General features: G+C 58.4%; 2 protein-coding genes and 1 long non-coding RNA gene across 5 annotated transcripts in view; 2 read left to right on the forward strand and 1 right to left on the reverse strand.

The window, feature by feature from the left end:
* Positions 1–23,537, forward strand: part of LOC142016631 (uncharacterized) — a 505,011-nt gene that overhangs the window by 391,480 nt on the left and 89,994 nt on the right. The window lies entirely within an intron of this gene.
* DLX2 (distal-less homeobox 2) lies at positions 7,740–9,232 on the forward strand. Its single transcript, XM_075001565.1, has 3 exons — positions 7,740–8,082; positions 8,377–8,564; positions 8,912–9,232. Exons 1-3 carry the CDS (start codon positions 7,740–7,742, stop codon positions 9,230–9,232), a joined length of 852 nt encoding a protein of 283 aa, XP_074857666.1.
* On the reverse strand, positions 19,021–22,222 carry DLX1 (distal-less homeobox 1). Of its 2 annotated transcripts, XM_075001311.1 has the most exons (3): positions 21,667–22,222; positions 21,073–21,272; positions 19,950–20,349 (listed from the first exon to the last, which is right to left on the reverse strand). In XM_075001311.1, exons 1-3 carry the CDS (start codon positions 21,977–21,979, stop codon positions 20,095–20,097), a joined length of 768 nt encoding a protein of 255 aa, XP_074857412.1. In that variant the 5' UTR covers positions 21,980–22,222; the 3' UTR covers positions 19,950–20,094. The 2 variants fall into 2 exon arrangements, with proteins under 2 accessions (XP_074857413.1, XP_074857412.1); XM_075001312.1 differs by lacking the exon at positions 21,073–21,272 and having other exon boundaries at positions 19,021–20,349.

Genomic DNA, 23,537 nt, shown 5'->3' on the forward strand with positions numbered 1-23,537 from the left:
GTGCTCGTGGTCACGCTGCAGGCCATGTCACTGCTATCCCACAGCTCTTTGGTAACCTTAAGGGAAATGAATTGATCCATTTGCTAAGCCTGCCTGATCCACTCCTGGGGAATTGGGTCAGACTGCTAATCAATACAATAAACCATCACAATGGGAATTCTCAGTAGTGAGTCCAAAGACTGACTGGGGATAAAAAGGAAAATACTTTCCCAGCCATAGATTCAGGCTCCTCCAGATCCAGGTTGAGCCAGATCTCTGGTGGTTGTTTTATGCCTGTTCTGAACACAGAGGAATCCAGCCTCAGACACTGTTCCTGAAGGTTAGATAACACTAATTCACAAAGGAAAGAAAGGGAATATATGTTGTGCAAGAAGAATGTTTTTAGTAATTTGTCAGTCATCTGCAGCAGAACTGTACAAAAATAAATGCAGGCTCAACATGACGTTGATTTTTATTAAGAGCTGAATGTTTCTTGGGAATGTATACGACTGATATGTTAAACAAAACATGCCCTCCCCCCCATTCTTACTCACCTGCTTTAACTGAGTACGTGGCAGCTTCCAAAACAAAGCAATTAATAAACAGTAGTTTGATTATTGTGCAGCCTGTGGCACACAATGATTCACAGTGCACATGAATCTCACAGCTAAAACCTTCAACAATGATAAAAGCAATGGCTACGTCTACCCAAGAAGCATCTGTTGACAAAAGTGATGCTTGGAAAGGATTTCCTGGCAAAACTTCTGAGGACAGATTGCGTCTACACATAAAAGCAAATTGAAAGAGCAATCTGCTCTGTCAACAGAGAGAAGCCAGACTGCCCAGACCTCTCTCAACAGAACGGTTGACTGGAAGCTCTGCAAACAGGACTGCTGAGTGAAGCCCCGTCTGTCAACAAAAAGGTCCCAGATCATCTACATGGTTGTTTTGTGGAGAGGAAGGGTATGCATCTCCTAGAACTGGAAAGGGCCTTGGGAGGTCATCTAGTCCAGTCCCCTGCCCTCTTGGCAGGATCAAGCACCATCCCTGGCATCTATTTGCCCCAATGGCCTCCTCAAGGACTAAGCTCACAATGCTGGGTTTAGCAGGCCAATGCGCAAACCACTGAGCTATCCCTCCCCCGCAAATATTCCATCCAGAACCCTAAATGGGGCCCCCCTGCAAGGACTGAACTGACAGCCCCCAGTTTAGCAGGTCAATGCACAAGCCACTGATCTAGCCCTCCTCTGAAAGGCATTATACCTGAGTGCAGAGAGGTATAACACTGCCCTCAGATGTGCAGAGTTTTGCCGACAGACAAAGTAAGTTTTGTGTGTAGACTCTGCAGGATTTTACAACAAAAGCCCAGTTTTGCCGAAAAAAACCCTCTTATGTAGACATAGCCAATGTGTGTCTCTCCCATTTGTAACTCGCTGATCAAAGCCTCTAAATATTTTGCATCCATGGTGCTCCTCAAGAGTATCCCACCAGGCTGTGCTAAACAGTTCAACTATCCACATAAAGCAGCGTTTCTTAAACTATGTTCCATGGAACACTGATGTTCCATAAACAACTCACAGGTGTGCCAGGAGCATCGTACACTTTTTTGATATCATACACTAAAGGTACTGAATCATTGCTACGCTACCTGATTAAATTACTTTATTTTGTTTTTGCTGTATATATTGCTATTTGTTGCCAGATCAAAAAACAACAAAAAAAACCCAAAAAGAACAATTTTTAAGACAGCTTTCCCGGGTGTTCTGCATAAAAAAACATTATTGTTGGGTGTTCCACGGTCTCAAAAGTTTAAGAAACAATGAGAGGAAGAAAATAGATTTGCATTAACTTCATGTAAAAATCCAGCTACATAAGCATATAAATTGTATCATCACATCAGTTTTTAAATAGAACCCCTCACTGATTTCAGTAGGAATTCTGCTTAGAAACTGATTATACAATACCACATTAATTTCAATACGGCATTCTGATTGAAAACTCATAGTAAATATAAGCTCCTTATTTTATGTTGTCCTCCCTTCTTTCTTCCCTTTGCCTGATGTCATCTCCCCTGCAGTCATGTCTTTACTTAGGGCTTGGTCATGTCAGTCCTTGTTTACAGGAATAGTCATCTTAAGTCAACAGAGTAGCTTACATGAGAAAAGACAATTCAGCTGTGTAAGACTCTTCTGGGTGGGATCATAAGGGGCCAATCCTGCAAATACAGATGAGTCACTACTGGCATAAATGGGCTCATTGATGTCAATGAGATTACTGGTATGAGTAAAATCCCTCCTAATCAGAACACCACACTGAATGGTAGGACTATAGACCCCTTCAGCAACCATCATGTGCTCAGTCCTGCAAACTGGGTTGGTTTAAGTGGACTATTCTCATAAATAGTCCTAAATCATGTGAATAAGAAGGGTGCGCCCCATGCACACCTAAGGGATGAACCAAGCTATTAGTTACCGCTAATGTAGTATCTTATAAAATTTCGTATTTTAGACAACTGGAGCCTGACATATAAAAGGACAGAAAAACTATGATTCAAAAACTCTCAGACCATTCAGAGAAGAATGATAAAAGGTGTCATTGTTTTCTTTGTACTTCACCCTTAGTAAGTGTGTTTGAGACTTAACAATATGGTTTGTGGTCAAACTATAAAGAGGCCTATTTTGATTATCATGGTTGCTATTTTTAATCGCTGAATATTTTTCTTCTCTTTTGCACTTATGGCTAGAATACTGTTTCCAGGTGCTGGTGTCAAGCTTGCAAATGAGGGGAAATACTTTCAAAATCAAAGGATTATGCATCTGGGAGACATTGGCAATGTAGCATGTGCACTTTGAAAATTAGTAAACTGTGTGGTTTTTACAAGGAGCAATAGTAGATGAATGTGTTCTCTACCTTTTCCTGAATTTGTGTTGCTATTTAATAGTTCCATCCAAACCCTGGACGAGCAGGCTTTGAGCCCCTGCCTAGTCTCTGGATTTCAGAAGATGCATCAGGTATGTTGCGTGTCCGGTATGAAATGGAACACATTGCTTCTTTTACAGCAGATTTAAGTCCTTAATTTGTTTGTTATTAATTATATCGAAGGATTTCAAACCAGTTTACAAAGAGGACCTAGCGGAAGCTTCCCAAAATCCCTGCGACAGGAAGGAAGTATTAGCGCCATTTGACAGATGAGGACACAGGCTCTGTCTACATTAGAAGCATCTGTCTACAGAAGTTACTGTTGGAAGCGATGTTCTGAAAAAATTTCTGTGGACAGATCCCATCTACACATAAAAGCGGCTCAATCTTTCCATCTGCCCTGTGGACAAAAAGGTCTACACAGCTTTTTTGTCAACAGTTTCTGCTGACAAAACACATTCTGTGTGGAGATGCTCCTCGACTTTTCTCTACAAAACCTCAGTGTTGTCTGAAAAACTCTCTAGTGTAGACAGCCTGTGACGCAAGATTAAGCCCAGATCTGGGGCACACTCTGATTAAGTTCAGTGGGGAAGTGACTCAGGCGCTAAGTCTCTGGCCGCTTGACCCTGTAACTGAGTGTCTTTGTTTTCTCTTGTTTTAAGCCCTTGGCTAGGGCCAACAGAGGCGTTGAAACTGCTTGTTCAAAGCAACCTGGCCTGGCAGAGGCCTGGGACAGTGAGGGCTCTGCAGCAGCACTGGAAGTCTTATGGGCCAGGTGGGACCGCTGGGGCATCCCCGCACAGCCGGCAGCGCCTGGCTCAGCATCTGGGCGCTGCGGGGTGGGGGTGGATCAGACCAGGCCACCGAGGAAAGAACCCGTGTGAAACACTAACCTGCGGCTCAGCTCGGGTGGTCTCTGGATACTGGGGGCAGCCCGCAGGCTCCCCCCGGGTGGTCTCTGGATGCTGGGGGCAGCCCGCAGCCCCTCCCCCGCCTTCCCTCTCGCCTCCCCGCAAGTCCTGCACACAGAGCGGCGCCCCGAGGCGGTCTGCCGAGGGAGGAGGCGGAGACGCGCCGACACGCGCGGGGGTTGCGGCAGGGGGCGCTGTGCGCAACTAGAGCAGGGCGGTCTGCGGCACAGGGCCCGAGTCTGCGCCCACTGTCCCGGCGGTCGGCCGCTGCTGCTGTGCTGCGCCTGGGTCCCGCCGCCGGGCAGCTGGTGTGTCCCGAGGCTGGGGGGGAACCCCGGGGCTGGGCAATGAGCCTCTGGCAGACGAGCAGAGAGGGAACCAAAGTGATTTACAATGCGCAGCGATCAGCGGCCCGGAGGGCTCTTCCCCAGGGGGGTCCACGGGGAGTTCAGGCCTGTGGGTAAGGGCAAAAATCCCGCCCCCGCGCGGACAGTGTCCCGGCCGCCCGGGCAGGTGCGGCTTCGGGTGGGTGCGGTTGTTTCCCCCCGTGCGCGTTATTTAAAGCTCAGGCCAAGCACCGCCCGGGGAAGCGGATGCCCAAGCAACGGGTTCGTCTTTGGTGCCGCCGCACTGCCGGCTGTTCCCGCTGAAACTGACCAGCGGGCTACCCCGCTGCAAGGTACCCGGTGCGCCCGCCGGCTGCTGCACAGCGGGGAGAACGTCCTTTTAACACTCCCCTCGCCCCCAGCCTGTAGGAGGGGAACGGGTCTGCTCTTCGGGGGGCCGGGGGGTGCTGGGAGGAGCTGAAGTGACTGCTCCCTGCAGCCCCCCTCCTCTTACCCTTCATATCCAGCCTTAGCTTGAAGCCCAGCTTGAAACCCTGAGGATTCACCGGCCTTTGTTCCGTTTCGCACGGTCCGATCAGCCACCAACGGGGACATTTTGCCAGCTTCGTACCTGCCTTTCTTCTCAGCCCGTCTTCACCGGAGGACATTGGTACCGCACGAGTGTGTTTCAAAAATGAAACGAACGCGTGCTGGATTTCCAGGGGAAATCGCTCGTCCCGCACGAGCTGCCTCCGGACAAATTGATCTGAGGAAGTGGGTCTGTCCCACGAAAGCGCATCGCCGCATAAATCAGTTGGTTCGTCTGGCAAGTGCTATATTGCTGCTGCTTTGCTTTGTTGGCGTGCAGACTAATGGGGGAGCACCCTCCCGGTTACTGTTCTGGGGACGTGTGCGTTACCAGGTTGCATGGGTGCAGGGATTCATTTACGTGCGCAAGTTGCCTTAGGAAACAGATTTCTAACAAGCAGCATTGTGCCACACACACTTCTGTGGCTCAATAAAACGGGGGAGGGGTAATACAATATTTTCATATTTATATTTCAGCTCTATCACTGGGCTCTTTCGCAGAGCAATTTGCAGGGACACAGGACGAACCAGTCTCTCGAAAGTGGGACAAGACCTCAGCTCCCCATAGCTGAACACATTAATCGGGCTGAGCACCATTAACAAAGTTAAACCCTCGCGCCCGAGTTGTGATGGGCTTGAGGAACCCACGGCTGGAGGAGAAACCATGGCCAGTTCTGAGGCGGGATGGAGCACAGAGGAGGTGGTAGGCAATATTTTTAGGGATCGGGGGAAGAGGCAGCCCCAGCTCTTGTGTGTGTACAGAGCCGGAGATGACAGTGAAACTGAATATAAAAGGAAAGAAAGTCCCGTTGAAACTCACGCTAGGGTAAAACCAGAAATGTAGCGGACACGGTTGAGTTGTATTTCATGGGTCGGCGTCCCTGGCTAGAGTCAGGCGGAGCTAAGCAACGTCGGGAAGCGTTGGGGTCCAGCCGGTTCCAGCCACAGGACCGCTATCCGCGAGATGAGACGACTGGACTTTTCTGGGGTCCTTTCCTGCGCGTCAGCTCGCTGCTGGCTTAATGCCGAGCGCTCCCACGGGTCATTAATCCCACGTGCTCGGCACCCAATTGTTCGGAACACCCGCTTGTTTTCCGATACCCGCGGATGCAACGGGTCAGGCCTTTCCCCAACAATCCGCCGGGCAGGGAGTGCTGGCACACTTGTGTGGCTTGTAATTACCAGATTGCAAATTGCCCTTTGGGGGTGTTGAAAGAGACTGACCCTCGGCGCGAAGAGATGCTGGACTGTCTCGCCCACCTGAACGCAGAGACGCCTTGTTTTCCCCGCTAGGTGGCGGTACAAGGCAAGAGCAGCCGTGTAATCGGAACATGCCCCAAATGTGGTTTTCCTGCCCGGCCTGGATCTACTTCCCGCGTGAAGAACAGAATCAAACCCGGCTTTTCCCAATGACAGTGCTGTAAACAATTGTTAAGCACCAATGAGCTACACTGAGTCCCTAACACAACTCAGCCACGTAAGTGTCACTGCCCACGGCTTCGAGTCCTGCAAAAGAAGTGGGAATAAGCTCTGGCTGTTTAGGGAAATGAATTATGAAGCCCACTTCCTTAGGAAAATGTTCTGTCTCGTTAATTTTTCAGCCATATGATCCAATCGAATAAGGGTGCCAATAAAAATGTAAATTATTAAGCGAGGCAGAGATGTTCCCGAGGTGGTATCAAAATAATAAACAGAATAATGTGTAGGTTCTGCGGAGACTTTCATTCAAGGATTTCAGAGCACTTTATGTAACCCAAACATTCGTTAGCGGGCACTCAGGACTACGAGCGGAGGTGCAGATTAGTTGACAGCTGTAGGTCCGGGAGATACCAAACATTAATAGCCACCTAGTTGCGTAGTTTGACACCTACATAGCAGTTTTCACCACTCCCAGATCCAAAACACTCTCCAAACGGGGATGTGGGCTTTTATCCCCATTTAACAGGTGGAGTAATCGAGGCACAAAGAAGGTGAGGGACTTGTCCAGGGTCACAAAGTGACTCGGTGGTGAGCCTAGCAAGAGAACCCAAATCTCTTGTCTCCCGCTCTTGTCACGGAAGTCGCTGGTCTGGCCAGATTCTTCAACTGAACCCATCACCTGGTGGCTGAGGGACACTCTGCATGTGCAAACTGTACCTGGCTGTATCGTTGCAGTAGCAGCACCCTCCGCTCCGCTCTGACCCCAGCTCGCAGGAAGAGGGTGTATGGACGCGGATAACGAGAACCAGGGGAGAGTTTGCGGAGAATCCCGTGGGTTTCTTTCCTCTGTGATACCCACGTCAACAAGTACGCCCGGGCTTCACCCGGGATACAACCAGTCCTTGCTGACATAGCATCTGACAAGGCTACGCTAACAGCTGACTAGACTCGCAGGATGTAGGCTGGGATCTGGCCAGGGCTCAGCTCTAACTGCTCCATCTTCTCCCCCGCCCCCGGGTTTGCCGTATTTGTGTACAGGCTGCTGCGGCATGAATACTAAAATGGCAACACTCCGTTTTGTGAAACCCCCCTGGAGCCCGTCTCCTTTTTGTGTCCCTTCTGCCCGCTCCCGCACACACCCCTCCTTTGCAGCACGTGTCACATGTGAGGCGCCTTCTGCGTCCCGGGGTTCTGTGGAACCCGGGAAAGGTGGGGTGGGGAATACAATGTGACTGCGCACCGGATTGGCTGTTGCTAGGTGACGTCGCTGGCCGTCACGTGACTGGTGTTAAATGCCCGCCTGCCCGCTTCCACCGCGGCAGACAATCGTAAAGCTGCGGGCAAGCCGAGTGAGCTACTGTCGCTGGGGCCGTCCGGTGTCTGGGAGAGTGTGTGAGCGAGCGATGATGGTGACTCCTCCAGCGACTGAGTGGGACCTCCAGTGATCTCCTCCTCGGGGCTTCCAGCAGCAGCAGCAGCAGCAGCAGCCGCCGCCTCTCTGCTCTCCTCCTGCTGATTGCTGAGGCGCCCTTCTCCCTCGCCCCCCCGTTGCTGCGGCCGTGCCCCCCCCTTCTGCATCTGGGGAGGGAGGCTCAGGATGACCGGAGTCTTTGACAGTCTAGTCTCAGATATGCATTCAAACCAGATTACCTCCAACAGTTACCACCAGCACAGCAGCCTGCACAAGCCCCAGGAGTCCCCCACCCTGCCCGTGTCCACAGCCACCGACAGCAGCTACTACACCAACCAGCAGCAGCACGGAGCAGGCGGAGGAGGAGGCGGGTCGCCCTATTCGCAGATGGGCTCTTACCAGTATCACGCCGGCGGCATCAATGCGGTCCCCTACTCTGCCAAAGCCGGCTACGACCTGGGCTACACGGCGGCTTACAGCTCCTATGGACCCTACGGAACCAGGGCTTCCCCGGCTAACACTGAGTCTGGTAGGGCTGAGCCTCTGGGGGAACCAGGCTGGGGTCAGACAAAGCAGCTCCATTGCCCTAGACAGAGCGTAGCCCAAGTTTACACCCGCGGAGGATCCGGCCCATTGCTCGGGCCCTTCCCCCGCTCCTGGGGAAGCGATCCAGCGCCTCGGGGCTCCGGCAGGGGGCTGGGGCCGGCGCAGGGTGCATTGGCCGCGTTTCTCCCGCTAGCGCAGGCGGGGGCGAGGCCGGGCGGGCGGCGTGGGGAGCAGCGGCTGGGCCGGCGGGTGATGCGTGTTGTTGTTGTTGTTGTAGCGGAGAAGGAGGAGTGCGAGCCCGAGGTCAGGATAGTCAACGGGAAGCCCAAGAAGGTGCGGAAGCCCCGGACGATCTACTCCAGCTTCCAGCTGGCCGCCCTGCAGAGGCGCTTCCAGAAGACCCAGTACCTGGCGCTGCCCGAGCGAGCCGAGCTGGCGGCCTCCCTAGGCCTCACCCAGACCCAGGTAAGAGGCCCCACCCCGGGGAGCCCCGGCCCTGGCGCGGCGCTACTGACTCCCCCGAGGCGGGGCTGTTGCCCTTGCAGCCCCGAGGGGCCCGGGCCCGGGCCTGCGCCTCCCCTGCTGTCCAATTGCTTTGCAGCCTTCTGGCGCTCCCGCGAGCCGGGCTGCAGGGCCCTAGTGGGCGCTTGCGGGCCGCGGCCCTGACCCCACTCGTGTCCGTGGGCGGAGGGCTCTGGGGTTAGCAAATCTCCGGCTGGCCTGGCCTGGCGCCCGGCTCCTTGCGATCCCAGCCGGGGGCTCGGAGCCAGCGCCCCGCTCACACGTGTCCGCCCTCCCGTCCCGCTGCACAGGTGAAGATCTGGTTCCAGAACCGCCGCTCCAAGTTCAAGAAGATGTGGAAAAGCGGCGAGCTCCCGTCGGAGCCGCACCCCGGGGGCAGCGCCTCTCCCCCCTGCGCCTCGCCGCCCGCCGCCGCCCCCACCTGGGACTTTGCCCCCCACCAGCGCATGAGTGGCGGCAGCTCCGGCTCCAGCCCCAGCGGCGCCGCCGCCTTCCTCGGGAACTACTCGTGGTATCAGCAGGCGTCCAACGCCGCCTCCCCGCTCTTGCAGCCGGCGCAACCCCATCACCCCCAGCACAGCGCGGCCATAGCTGCAGGGACGCTTTTCTAACCCGGCCGCCGCGGCGCGGGGAGCCGGGGATCGAACCCCCTCGCCCCCGGGCGGAGCGACACTGGTGCTCTGATGGAAGACGGGCCTCGGCCTCTCCCTCCGGCACGGGAGCGCTTCCCTGCGGCCTGTGCTTTGGGCCGGTTACCCCGCGGGCGCCCGGCCTGTGGCTGCACCCGCAGGCCCGCTCCTGGCTGGGGTTTCTCCTTTGTCCTCCCCCCGTCATTCCCAGCAAGTAGGAAAGGAAACGGCCCCGGCCCCTCCTCTGCTTTTTTCATCAAACCACCAGTGGGAACTTTGGTGAATTTCCTTTTCTCACCGTTGATAGGTGCCTTGGCGGATGACCTCACTTTGCTGTTGGGAAAAAAACAAAGATAACTAATTTTTATATGTAGATTTAAAAGCAAACGAGCGAAGGACAAAGCCTCCCGAGTTTAAATTATCTTTTGTAAGGGGGCTCCCGAGGAGGCGTGTGTAAATAAAAGCGGTCTGGGCCCGTTGGGTTTCTTGGTTTCTTTGTCTAACCCCCCCCCCCCCCGGCAGCTCAGGCAGTCTTTTCCCTTCGGGTTTCCTGACCCAAACTCGCCACCTCCCGGACCCCGCAGTGCAGGGCCACCCCGGCCTGATGAGTTTCCCCGTTGGATGAGTTTTCTCTTTGCTGTTAAAAGAAGCTACTGAGTTGCCCTGGGTTCGTCCTTACCACGGAAAGGGGCTGTGGGGTATTTATTAAGGACACCGAATACTCTTCATGTTGCGTTGACAGATTATTTAAATAAATTATTGTTTGCACCGTCCTTGGGCTGTGTTTCCTTCCGGCTCCGGAGTCACACCTGTTTCCACCAGCCCTGCAGCCCAGCCCCGGAGGGGAGGGCTCGGCAGGCTGGTGGCGCGGCTTCCTTTGCCTGCTTACAAGTGTTGCATTCAGTAACTGACCTCCCCTCCCCTCCCCTCCCCCATGAAATCTCGCCCCTGCCAGGCTGCAGCCGGGAGGCAGCGGCCATGAATCACTCAGCGAGCCTCTCGCTGTGCCAGACTCGGCCCCTCCCCCCCAGCGGGCTGGCGCCACAGACATTTAGCCCGGGCCTGGCTCCTGCCCATGGCAGCTCCTCCAGGCCCAGGCCAGTAACCGATTCCAGCCCTGGCCGACCCCCCCCCCCCCCGCAGCTTGTTACATTCCCTGTTAACCCCCTAGTTCCAGACCGCAGCGCCCCTGCCCAGGGCCTGGCCCGGTTCTACCCGCACCAGCTGCCCAGGGCAGGGCGGGGATCCCAGCCTTCTGGCTGCACTGCAGCCTGTGCCAGTAGCTGTCAGAGCAGGCCCACGTCTCCAGCCGGCTCTGGGCCAGTACCAAGGGGGAGGTGCGTGGAGCAGCAGCTGGATCTGCTTCTTCCCTCCGCCTATGGCCCCGTCCACACTAGGGGATGAATTCGAATGTCAGGCTGTTAGCTCCCTTGGACCACGTGACTGCCTTCACTGTAACTACCACAAGCTCCACGTGGGGAGCGCTGATGTCCATATCCCTGTATCGCCCCAACCCGGCGGGTGCAGCCTCACCTGCCAATTTAAGCGCTCCAGAGCAGGCCAGTGTGGAGGCCTGTGCCAGGCGATTGCACTGCAGACAGATAAGGAATTCTTTCCCAAGCTGCCCTCCCTCCTTACCAATGGAACAAAGGGTGAGTTTTAAACAAAACCCACCAGGTCACTTGCCAGCCTCTTGCCCATAGGCCTGGACCTTCCCCAGCTGCACCAGTGTTAACCTGGAGTTATTTCTCTGGAAATCAATGGAGTTACTTGGGTCCCCCGCCACCAGTTTGGCCCCCACTTGTTACCAGGAGCAGTGCTCAGCTGGGGCTCAGGCAACAGGCCTGGGCCTGAGAGCCGATGCTTGTGTTGCCAGCCTCCAAAGGGGCCCTTTGTAACCCAGGGGCGCTGGTTTTACTGCCTGCTGGAGAGGGGTGGGATAGCCCAGTGCTCTGAGCGTGCGCCTGCCAAGCCCGGGGCTGTGAGTATAATCCTCACAGAGGCATTTAGGGATCTGGGGCAAATAGATTGAAAAAATAATCTGCCCGGGCTGGGGATGTCCTGCTGTGAGTCCAGGGGCCTGAACTCCAAGACCTCTGGAGGTCCCTTCCAGCTCTGTGCCATGGGTATATATATCTCCATCTCCCTTAAAGGTGGAAACTTCTGCTGCCGCCAGCCTGAGCAGAGACTGACTGTGGGGCCTAACACCTGCCGAAGAGCCGGGACCCCGGCTCTAGTTGGGTGGGTGTGGTGGTGTCAGGCCTGCAGTGCTGCCCCTTGGCAGAGGGGCATGGGCAGGGGAGCATTGTACACCCCGTGCTGGAGCCCCCAGGGGGCTGGCACCTGGAGGAGCCCTTGGCTGGCTGCCCAGGCTGGCCCAAAGGCCAGGCTCCAGCCTCAGGGCGGCCTCTCTCCCTGCTGAGCCGCTCCTAGCCCCTGCTGCAGTTGCTCAGCCCTGGAGCCTTCAGCCGGCTCTGGCCAGGCGAGGGAGGAGGGAGCTGGCTGGGGCTGAGGCCACATCGCCGGGGGCAGGGAACGCGCAGCTCCGCTGGGGCTCAGGCAACAGGCCTTGGCCTGAGAGCCGGCCGGGAGGGGCAGGCGCTGGGCTGGCCCTAGACACGCCGGAGTCTCCCAGGCGGGCAGAGCGGATCGCTGCAGGGAGCCCCGGCCGCGCTGCCCCGGGGTGAGCAGGAGGGAGGGGGCCGCGGAAAAGAAAGGAGACGCCGGGGAGGCGCGGCGCGGCGCGGAGAAGGGGCTGGACAGCCGGCGGGGGAGCCAGAGACAGGGGAAGGGGGGGGGAGGAAGAGCGTCTCCCCAGCCGCCCCGGGCGCAGCTCTTGGAAGCTTTTCCCACCAGCCGCGGCCCTCCCCCAGACACAGGCCCTGTGATCCGGCCCCTCGCAGCCCCCTGCCCGGCCCGGCCCGGCCCTTGCAAACGTGCCGATGACAGATGGCGAGGGGAAGCCGCCAGCTCCCCTGCGGCCCCCGGGACCCACCCGAGCGTTTCCTGCCCATCCCGTCGGAGCTGCGCCCAGCAGCGTGCGGGCCGTGGGGCCAGGCCTTGGCAGGTGCTGGGGAGGGCAGCCGCGCTAGCCAGCGCCTCCGCCTCGCCGCAGCAGTGTCTGGACTGCCAGACCCGCTCCTCTGCGGCCGGGGGCACCTTCCCACAGACACCGGGCCGGGCCTGGAGCTCGGCGGGGGCGGCCGATCCCTGCGAACCGTCCTGGCGCCTTTGCAGCTGGCCAAGGACCAGCCCCGGCCCCCTTGCCGCAAACTGCTCCGCGGGACCCGTGGCTCAGGGCTGCCCCCGGCCCGAGGCCCAGCGCTGGAGGCCCTTCGCCTTCTGCTCCCGCTTCCCGGCGCCGGCTTTGCAGCGCCCCGGGCGCGCAGTGCCCCTCGGCACGGCCGCGAGTCCGATCCGCCGGCGCGGGCCCCGCCGGGTGACCGCTTCGGGCAGCCTTTGCCCGCTGGCTGAGCTCCGCGCCACCCGCGCTGGAAACTGACCAGCTCCGCCCCGCCCCCCACCAGCGCCGTCCGGCCCGAGCAGGTCTGCGGGGGCTGTGGGTTCCCGGGGCTCCAGCGGCGGGAGCGGGGCCCGCCCGCAGGCCCGGGCTGCGCTTTGTGGCTAGAGGAGAAGACGCAGCTTAGGCCCTGGGGCTGCCCCCCACCGGGCCCCCGAGCGAGCTGGCGGCCTGAGAACCCGGCGCGTTTGCTTCCCACGCCCCGCGGCTGCCCCTGAGCGGCCCTGCGAGGGGCTCCCAGGTGGCAGCTTTGAAGCCCGGGCTGCGGGGTCCCAAGCCAGACCCACCCCTCCCCCAGGGCTGCGCTTCCCTTCGCCCCGGGCTTGCTTTCCGCGCTGGCAGCGCACGCGAGGGGCCGAGCCCGGGGCAGGGGCTGGGAGCCGACACCTCTTTTCTCAGCGTTTTCCCATCTTCCCCCCCCAGCCAGGCGCCCTGCTCGGCCGCCGGCGCAGCTACATTTCGTAGGGGCTTTGCCAGCGGCCGGCAGCGGGGGCGTAGGAACCCAGAGGCCCCGGGCCGGCCGCCTCGGGGGCAGGTCACGCTGGCGGGGTGGTTTGAAGTCTGCTCTTCGGAAGTTGCCCTGCGCAGGGGCCGGCGAGTTCAGGTGTCTCCCCCCGGGTCCCCGGCACCTTTATCCCCTCGGGTTTGCCCGCTCGGCCCAGGTGACTCGCTGCCGCAGGGCTCCTCCCGCCGCGCCCTCTTTCCCCGTGGGGCGGAGGGGCTTCAGCTGTGGGTCAGGGCTGAGCAGCGCGCTCGCCCCCCCCCCCCTCCCAGCCGGCTGCATTGGCCCCGGGAGGGCGGGGGAGGGGAGCTGAGCCGAGCCGAGCCGGGGAGAGAGAGCAAATGGGTGGGAGGGAATCGGGTGCAATTAACTTCCCCAGCTCGGTTACCAGCTCGCGTCCAGGGGGACTCAGCCCGGAATCCAACCTGAGCCGAGGGGGAGCATCGCCTCCCTGGCACACGTGCAGGGGGGCGGCTGGTGAAACGCTGCCCTGGGTAGACAGGCAATTTTCTCATTTGCCCCTATTAGGAGAAATTGAATTAAAGCGGCTCTGGCAAAGGAGTTACTCGAGGCATGAACGTCTCCCCGAAAGCTGCAGCAATCATGTGGCATTAGACACTTCCGGAATCCTATAGCCAACTTGAAAAATCCCAGACCCCCTTTTTCCCTAATTTTTGCTCTGATCTGTAATTTTATCCACATTTGCACTAGTTTGAGCATTCTGGCTCTCCCATCTGAAAGCCTGCAATTACTATATAATTCTTCGCAATTTCACATGTCCTAATATGGACTGTAATTTTTGCGCAAGACAATTTCCTGCTATTTCAAGCATCAACATTGTCAAAGTTGTATGTACATAATAAATGGGAATATCAATGCATAGTTTTTAGCATAACATCTTGACTCCTCGATAATTATATCCGTTCGGAGCCTACGCAGAATTAGCCTGAATTGCCTGGTAACTGCTGCTGCTTTAAAATTTTTAAAAATTACTCATAATTTTCCCAAAGATTACCAAGATCTCGAGTGCACAATGTCATCAGCGTAATGAAGAGTAAACATTTATGCTAATAATCTGCGATTTTTTTCATCAGCTATAAAGACAGAGGCTATATAGCAGAAAATTTCAGTCATATTCTGCAGGAGCGGAGCTGCTAAAAGGCTCCTGCTCCCAGAGGCATCTTCAGCTCTGAGGGATTTCACTCCACATTTGCACTCCTGGGATATTATTACTGTGCTTGGCTTCTTCTGCTTCCCCCCCACCCCGCCCCCGTTCTCCAGCCTTTCTCTCACTCTCTTTCTCCTGTAACTTTCGTAGCAAAATGCCGCCTTCCGTCCTTTGATGTGTTGTAAAGCACAGACCTGGGTCCAGATTAACTGACCTGGAGCCTGAAGGTAAGGGTGGCGACACAGTTTCGTTTTTCTGAAGGGTGGCTGAGTGCGGATAAGTTTCCCAGCGCGGGGAGCGGAGGGGTGGGGGAGGGATTATATGTGCACCAAGGAATTCTTCCATCAAAACTTCTTGTCAGTTGTGGCAGGATTATTAAGGGGGGGGGGGCGCTAGATCTTGGTGCTAGATCCCTAAAGGTTCACGGTGCGATGAGGCGGGGAGGTGGAGGAACCGAGATGGTGTAGTTCCCGGGGGCTGTGGTGGATGCGTGCGGGCTACGCCGTGTTTGTGGGGCGGCCGGCTCGCGGGGTTTGCTTCGGAAGAAATCGGAGCTAATAAAGCCACAAACGTGCGGCGGGGCGAGGGGCAGGGGCTGCTGAACTGTGCGATTCAATAGGCTTTTTCCTCCTGACGGTGCTACTACAGGAGCGGGGCTGCAGGCAGTGCCGAGCGATTAGGAGAGGGGAAAGCCAAGGCACGAAAGAGGAGCCCGGTTTCACGGAGGACCGTTTCTTTCTCTAGGCGCTGCCGGGCTGACCCGTTACCTCCCTGCTGCAGTGCAGTTAGTTTCGGGTGTGTTTTCTGGTGGCGGTGATTTTTCGCTAGTGCCTATTGCGGATTAGTAAATGCGGAGCGGGGGAGGCTAAGGCAAATCAAACTTCTTCTCCGCTGTGAAACTTGTGAGGACGCTGCAGGAAGGACTGGGGGGCTATTTGATCGGGACAAAAATGTGGCTTCATTTTTAACCCGGGAGGGGGGGATCAGACGTGAATTGATTTGGACTCTGATTTTTTAAAGCCATTTCCCGATGCAGAGGCTGCGCCATCACACTGATACGGGCTCCCCATTCAGGGACTTCTAGAAGACACGCGGGAGGAATTTTATTTTTATTTTTATTTATTTTGTGTGCGTGCGTGCGTGGTAGAAGATATTAACGAGCTGGCTGATATCTGTTGTTTGGCAATTTTGCTAAGTCTGTCTTCATTACTTCGACATTGTGCATTTGCTAATTTGGAAGTCCCTTCCTATTGACAGTCGTGCTCCATACACCTGCAAGCAATTTGCAGCGCTCCAATATAGGAGAATTGCAGAGATGGCAGCTCGCACCTATTTTATTTTTTCCCCCTTCCCTTTTCTCAATGCACAGCAAATTTGGCTTTCAGTGCGTTATCTCTTTTGTTAATGCAAAAAGATTCCCTGGGCGAAAAAATTGCTCATAATTACCAGAGAGATGGGGAAACTGCATTAGAATAAATAAACCTGAAATTACTGTAATTATGTTGTGTTTGATGGGCTCGGCTTGTAATCAAGAAGAGAATACAGTGAAATGATGCTGACCCTCTTGGGTTTGCAGCTGTACGCACACTTTGGGGTCTTTTTTTGCAGAAAAGAGTCATTTTGATCATCATTAAGCGGTGTGTAGCCTATTTCAGAAGCGTTTGAAAATGAAGGCCACATTTTTTTTTCCCGACAAGAAAAAAAAAAAGATGGCCCAAAATTGCATTTTCGCCATTGACGGTTGTGGTTGCAGAATGACAATTGGTAAAGGTATAATATTCGAAATCAGTATTTAATCATTGTAATGAGGTATTGTTGCAATATAAGCACCTTTGGATTATTCATAGTTTAATTAATATCCTCATTACGAAAATCTTCGAAGCAGAGATTTGATGAACTACTTGTCAGCAAGCAGGCAGAATTAATTAGGCCTGTATTGACATGAACATTTTCAAATGTACAATTATAATAGACTCTAACTCAAGACCGCCTAGTTGAGAGAAAACTAATAATTTCTCTATTTGAACTGTTAGCAAGACGTTATTGAATTAGGAGACGCTAATATAGCTTAAAGTGGTCTGATCGCCTTGGCCACACTGTAGCTGCCCGGCCAGACGCATTTGGTTTCTGTTTGGTGCGAGGTTTAGCTGTAAATAATGTAGCGACCGAGTCCCACCGTTATTGGTCCGTGGGGTGCTGTGAGTTGCTTATTGCTTACGTTTTGGCCTGTGGCGGTGCAGGAATTAGAGTTTTTCCGGGGAGATGCCTTCGTTCCCTCTGAGCTCCAAAGGCGCTGGGTCTCTCTGATCGGTCCCCTTTTCCTCTGCTCCCGTCCTGTGGTTCCCACTAACGGCAGCCCCGTGCCTTAGCTTTCAAAGGCACGTTGGACACCACCGCATCATTTGATCACTCATCACCAAGAATGGGGCGGGGGGGAAATGGGTGCGTGTTACACCCACAAAAATCAATACTTTGAGCGTTACCTTTCTCCGCACGCCCTCCCGGGTGGGATTCTGCCCCCGGGCTGGAACCTGCGCGCAGATCCACCCAGAGCAGGCGGAATAAAAACCAGATGCAGGGCCTTCCCGAGCAGGTCTCCCATGTGACACGGCCGGGCTGATTTATGAAGCTTTACCCAAAATTACAGCTGTGGTCAGCGGAGCTGTGCAAAGCCACTGTAATAAGCTGGCGTGTCTGAGCCCAAAGCTCGCCCTTAATAACGCTTTAAACGATTAGATCGGTGTAGTCAGCAAATTAAACTTGGCCAAAACCAGCTACCGTGAGCTACGGGACCGCACCACCGCGCCCCTGCGCTGCGGTCGCGAAAGGACTCCCCTATCTGATAGCTGGGGTTCGATAGCCTTATTACTTTGCAGATTTCCTGCCGCGCTTGTATTGCCCCGGGCTGGGGGATTCAAGGGCGAAGGGTATCCTTCGGAGAGTTCCTGCGGTTGCTGGCGGCTCGCTCAGCAACATGTTCCTTCATTTCCTGCCCTGACCAAGTGAGTTTTCAGGGACAGCAAATCTCCCCCGGCCCACACAAGCTGCGTGTCACAACTGCTCAGATCCAACACGGGCAGGTAAGGAGCACCTCCTCTGCATAATAAGCATTTGCCAGCCCCTTGGACCAGCGTGCCCAGCTCCATCCCCCCCGCACACACGGCGACTAGTCCCGCAGGGAGACAGTTTGGGAGCCTACGAAGCCTGTGGTGCGCGTGCATCGAGAGAAGCGCCGCCTGGGGTCTTTCGAGCTAAGCCCGCGGCCAGCTTTAGCGCCAGGGGCACCCCCCCAAACGGGGGCACCCGCCGGAACAAACCAGCCAGCGTCCCGCAGCCACTCGCAGCCCGCGCTAGTGGGGGCTACCGCCCTTCCAGGCGCCCGCCGCCCCGCGTTCTAGAACCAGAACGCTGCGTGCCAGAGCCAGAACGCTGCGTGCCAGCTGATGTCCAAGCGCTCGGGTTCTGATGCGCTGTATGAAGAAGGCGTTGTGTGGTCAGAAGAGCCGCCAGCGCGTGTCTCCCGGTGAGCCCGAAGGGGGCTGCCACTCGAGACGCTGGCTCGGACCCCAGCCAGCCTTAAGTGCGGCCCCTTTGGTCCCCTCGCCCCCCCTTTAACCTACCCTCCGCTTTCACTTTTTTTCCTCCAACCCGCTGACTGCGCCCGAGCCGAGAGCGGCAGAAAAGGGGAAGCCGGCGGCTGCGCCTCCGTTTGCACTGAACGGGACAAAGACCGCGTCAAAACAGAGTCGGGGGATGGCGGGGGGAGAAAAGGGTTAAAGAGGCGCTGGGGGCCGGAGGCAGGGGAGGAAACACGTAGCCAAAGCTGATGTCACGTTCCCCTCTGAGCTCCCGAGGCCTACGTTCTCCGGGCCCCAACAGCCAAAACCAACCGGGGGCCGCCGGCGGGTTACGCTGAAGCCCAGATAAACCCCAAGGAGTCTGCACCGGGTGGGGGGGGAGCTGTCTGGCCCGTCTCCCCCAGACCGGCCCCTCTGGGGCTCGAAGGGCGGGGGGAGAATAGTACCAGCGCCTGGGTGAGAGATGCCCGGCGGGATCTCACGCTGACACGTCGGGACAGATCGTATGAGCCTCACGGGCTCGGAGGCGGATGGGTGCCCGGACCGCCGCCCTCTGGAGCACAGCGAGCCCCTCGGTTAGACGCCGCCAGAGCTGTCTCGGGGGATCTCTCTGGTTCTTCTCTCGCGGTACGAATCTCTCTCTCGCTCTCCGGCTGGGAAGCCTCCCGGGCGGGTTGCTCGATCCCCGCCAGGCCCCCATTTCCCGCCGAGGCGGCCAGTCCCTGCGCCAAGGCCTCATTCCCAGGCTCGAAAGAGGCTTGCGCCGCCCCTCGCTGGGGGAGGGGGGGGACGAGCGTGAACCCTCAGCGGCCGGCGCCTGGCACTGCCCCTTGGCGCGGCCTCGCAGCGTCCCCATCCCCTGCCTGCTGCCCGTGGGGAACCAGGAACACCACACGTGCCGCGGCTCTTTTCCAAACCGTAATTTTACTGTCTCCAAGAAACTTTATAACTTACGTACAAAGATCTGCGCCCCCCCCCGCCCCGCCCCGCCCCGCCCCGGTACAAAGCAATAAGTTAACATTCTCAATAGAAAACTAAACTTTGCCGTGGAGAACACTAAACACAGGGGGTCTCCGCTTAGCACATCTTCCCACCGTCACAAGCCAAAGGTCAAGAGCTCAGGTCACAAAGCGCCATGTTTTACAGCCACACCGAACGGGACGGGACGGGACGGGACGGGAAAAAGAACCAACCAAAGGGCTAACGCTGTGCAACGTGTGTACAGGACAATCCGAGATAAGAATGAGATATGTACAGCCGGCGGGGCCGGGCCTCCAGCGGCGCAGCCCCGGCCGCTCGCCTTCCCCGCCACCTCCGTCCCGCGGCGGAGTCCGGCCGGCTGTTGTTTTCCTTCTCTTTCCGGCTGCCGGCGGCCCCCTTCCCTGCCGAGGCCGGGCTGCGTCTCGCCGGCGGGGAGGGCCGCGGCGAAGCGGTCGGGGGCAGTTCAGCGGGAGAGGCTCCCTTTTTCGCCGGGCGCTGTGCGGATGGCGGCCAGCCGGGCGTTGAAGCGGCGCCCTTCGCCGGCCAGCCCCGGCCACGTGTTCCCAGCGCTCTGACAGCGGTGAGTCAAGTCAAGACATTAAACCCCCGGCTCTCCCGCGGGCAGCGCTCACCCCGTCCACGGGCGCCTCGGGGAGGGCGAGGGGGGAGAGAAATAGAAGCCTGGCTATGGTACAAGGGGGGGGCCTCGCCTTGCTGGTAAAGGGGGGGGAAGCAAGTGACCTACATTGCAGACAGACAGACAGACAGACGGACAGGACAGAGGAGAGCTGGTTTTTTCCCCCTCCCCCCCTCTACCGACACAGCGTGCGGATCGTCCCAGCGAGCCGAGGGCTCGGATTTTCTCTCCGCTCCCAGGCTGCTCTGGCAGCCGCTGGGAACCAGCCCCGCGTCAGGTCTGTGCTCGTCTGCCCCACGCCAGGGCGCCGGGCGAAGGGCTGCGGAGGCGGGACACCTCTTTCGCCAGGGTTGGGTCTTTTGGTTTTTCCCCCTCTCTCTTCCTCCCCTCCGCCGCTGACGGGACTGAGTCATCTCTGCCGGCCCGAGAGCGCTGGAAACGGGGCGAGCGCCTGGCGATCACATCAGCTGCGGCTGCTGCAGGGCTTCCTGGTGGGCGGCCGGGTACCACGACGTGTAGCTGGGGATGTAGGTGCCCGGGGCGCCCGCGGAGCTCTTCCCCGAGGCCGAGGTGGTGTTCCACGCGGGCGGGCCCGGGGGCGAGGCGGCCGAGAGCGCCCGGCCGTTCGCCAGAGCGCCGCTCTCCAGAGCGGCCCCGCCCTGCTTCATGAGCTTCTTGAATTTGGAGCGCTTGTTCTGGAACCAGATCTTCACCTGCCGGGGGAGACGGGCGTTAGGGAGCGGCCAGAGCCGGGCCGGGGCGGAACACAACCGGCGGGGCCCGGAGATGCGCCCTAGCCTCCCTTGCGGGCCGGGGAGCGCTGAGCCAGCCCCGGACTCCCCGTTCCCAGCCCGGGACAGAGTTGGCCAAGGCCGGGCCGTGGCTCGCAGCCTGCCCGCCCCGCCGCCTCGGCCGCGGGGGAGCCTGGCCGGCCCTCCCCGGGGGCTGCTGGCCAAGCCGGGACACCGGCCTGCGCTGGGCCCCCGTTCCGCGCCCGCGGGCTGCAGGCGGGAGCAGCGGCCCCGTTTCCACCTGGGCCGCAGCCGAGGGAGCCGCCCTCCCGCTTCGGGGCGAACCGGAGCGTCCTGCGCCGGGGTCGGGCCCGGCCTGCTCCTTCTCGGGGCTCCTGGGCTAGCGGGGCGGGGGAGCCCCAGCTGAGGGTCGCTCCCGCCCAGGCAGCTGCGCCTGATGTCGGTTGCTCGGAGCTGGCCTGGCGAGGAAACGCGGCTGCCAACCCCGACCGCCAGCGGCCCGGGGAGTGGGGCGCCCCCTTTCCGGACCGCCGCGAGGATCCGGCTAGGCCGAGGCCGGTGGGCGCGGGCGGCTGGGAGCCCCACAGCTTCCTGCGGGGACGCACCTGGGCAGGGCCGCCCGGCGCAGCGAGAAGCGGGTCGGGGGCCCCCGGCAGGGCGGGGAGCGGGCGGCCGCTGCTGTACCTGGGTCTGGGTGAGTCCCAGCGAGGCCGCGAGCTCCGCTCGCTCGGGCAGCGCCAGGTACTGCGTCTGCTGGAACCGCCTGTTCAAAGCCTGCAGCTGCAAGCTGGAGTAGATCGTGCGGGGCTTGCGGATCTTCTTCCCCTTCCCGTTGAAGCGAACCTCGCCGCCTTCCACCACGGTGCTCTTCTCCGCCTCGGCCCCTGCAAGCACAAGCGGGGAGCGCTGAGCGAGCGGCGCTAACAAAGGCTGCGGGCGGCGGCGGCGGTCCAGGCGCCTTCCCAGCGAAAGTTTGCTATTTTTACAGGCTGCGGGTTCGCTTTAATTACCCTTAATTGCATACATTGTTTATAGCGCGACGCAATAAATAATTACGAAGACTAATACGTGCACATCTGGGGGGATGTTTTCTCCCCTCCCAGCCGGGCATTGCGCGCTCCGTGTGCAGCTCCTGGCTGCGCCTCAGCCTCTCCTGCCTCCTTATTTTTTTTTCCTTTTATTTTTATAGCTACACTTCGATACCAGCAACCTCCCTCCCCATCCCCTCCCCCCGCCGCGCCGCGCCCCCCCCCCCTCCCCAAAGCCAAGTGCACCTACCTGTCTCCTCTAACCGGGTCTGAGTCAGGCTGGAGCTGTTGGGGTAGGGTTGCACTGAACTGATGTAGGGGTTAGCCGAGTGGCTGCTGACCGAGTTGACATAGGGGTAGCCCAGCGGTCTGGAGAAGGACGAAGCTGTGCTGTAGGAGCTCTCAGGCTGAGAGTGGCCCGCTGAGTGTAAACAGTGCATGGAATAGTGTCCGTGGGACATGGGAGAAGGAGACATTTGCTGGCTGGGTGGCCCAAACTCCATAAAGACAGCCTTCCCCGAGACGGGGCTATTAAGGCTCTCTGGCATGGTGGTCATGGTCATTTCTTGTCGCTTGGTCTGTGTGTGGGTTCTCTCTTCCGCGTGCCTTTTGGGGGTCTGTTGTGTTTCTCAGGACGGGAAAGGACCCAATTTAAGCGGAACAGGGCTTTGCACTTTCCATTCATAAGAAAATGGAGTTTGTCTCTTTGAAAAGTCTAAGCATGATGCGGTAGAGCTACACAAACTCGCCTAAAAGCTTTGACTCAGCCAAGCCTATGAATATTCATGAGCCGGCGGAGCTGATTGGTCCGCCGGCTTGCATAATCGCTCGGGATTGGTCAAAGGCGCCCGGGGCTCGCCTGGACCCCGGTGAGTGAGGCGAGCCGGACGCGGGGAGCCGAGAGTCCCCCGGCCGCGGCGGGCGAGGCTCTGGAGCGGCCGGCGCCGCGCGCGCAGTGGAGGTGGCGAGAGCGAGGCGCGCAAGCAGGGGCGGGGGGCCCGGAGCTACTGCGGGCGAGGAGCCAGCCTGCCCTCCCGCCCGCCAGGGGGCCGCGCAGCCGCCCGGGCAGCCTCGCCCCCTCCCGGCCCACGCGGGGATTCGCTGCGCGCGCTGGAGGGGCCGGGCCCGGGCAACAGCAGCCGGCCCGGGAGGAACGCCGGGCGCGCGCCAGCCCCCCAACCCCCCCCCCCCTAGACCTCACCCCGGCCGGGGCACCGGCCCTGCTGGGTCTCCCGCCGAGCTGCGCCGCTTTGTTCTCAGGTCCCTCCTGCAGCCCCCCGGGGGAAGGCGGCCCCGCGTGTCTCGTCCCAGCGCTGCAGGCCGCTTCCCGCCCCGCCCCCCCACTGCAGCGGGGAGCGGCTCGCGCCCCCAGCCAGCTGCAGTTAGCACGACGCGGGGGTCGGCCGCTGTCGCCCAGACCGTGCGGGTGCTTATGCCCCCGGCTACGCACAAACTGTGTGCACGCGCCCGCCCAGCGCCCGGACGGGTTCACACCCGCTCGCAGGGCGCAGCTCCAGAGAGGTTTCGCTCCCTCTGGCTGGACCTCCTCCATTCCCCCCCCCCCGCGCTGTATGCAAATTGGGCCCCGCAGCCCCACTCGGAGGCGCGAACTCCCGTGCACGCGCGTGGCGACGAGGCGGGGCCGCGGCCACCTCGCGCTGCATCCCAAATGACTTCGGTAGCTAATTAGAGCGCGTTGCTAATGACTTCTTTCACAATTTAGTGGCGTGTGGCTGTAACAGGCAAATGATCTCGTGAAAGTTCACACGTGCAGCTGTATTAGTTACTGATTCATTTGATTAAATGCTAGTCTCAAGTGCTCTGATCCCCAGCTGAAGGCGGCCCCATTAGCATAACACTGATGTTTAATTTTCATACGCATAATTAGCCATATATTTAACACTAATAGCAACACGCAGCCTTTCAGCGTTAAACAGCCGGGGATTTGATCTGGCCTGAGCTGAACTCCCTCGGTGACACCGCGCTTGGCTAGGGAGCGGCAGCAGCTCTCGCGGCCCCAAAGCCAGGTCACCAGGCGCGTTTTGGCAAAGGGAGCACCGCAATAAAAACCAACCTTCAAAACAAATCGCGCTGCTGCTGGCGCCCGGGATCTGAGCGGAG

The sequence above is a fragment of the Carettochelys insculpta genome, chromosome 8 (genome assembly GCF_033958435.1).
Source record: "Carettochelys insculpta isolate YL-2023 chromosome 8, ASM3395843v1, whole genome shotgun sequence".
Taxonomy (NCBI): Eukaryota; Metazoa; Chordata; order Testudines; family Carettochelyidae; genus Carettochelys; species Carettochelys insculpta.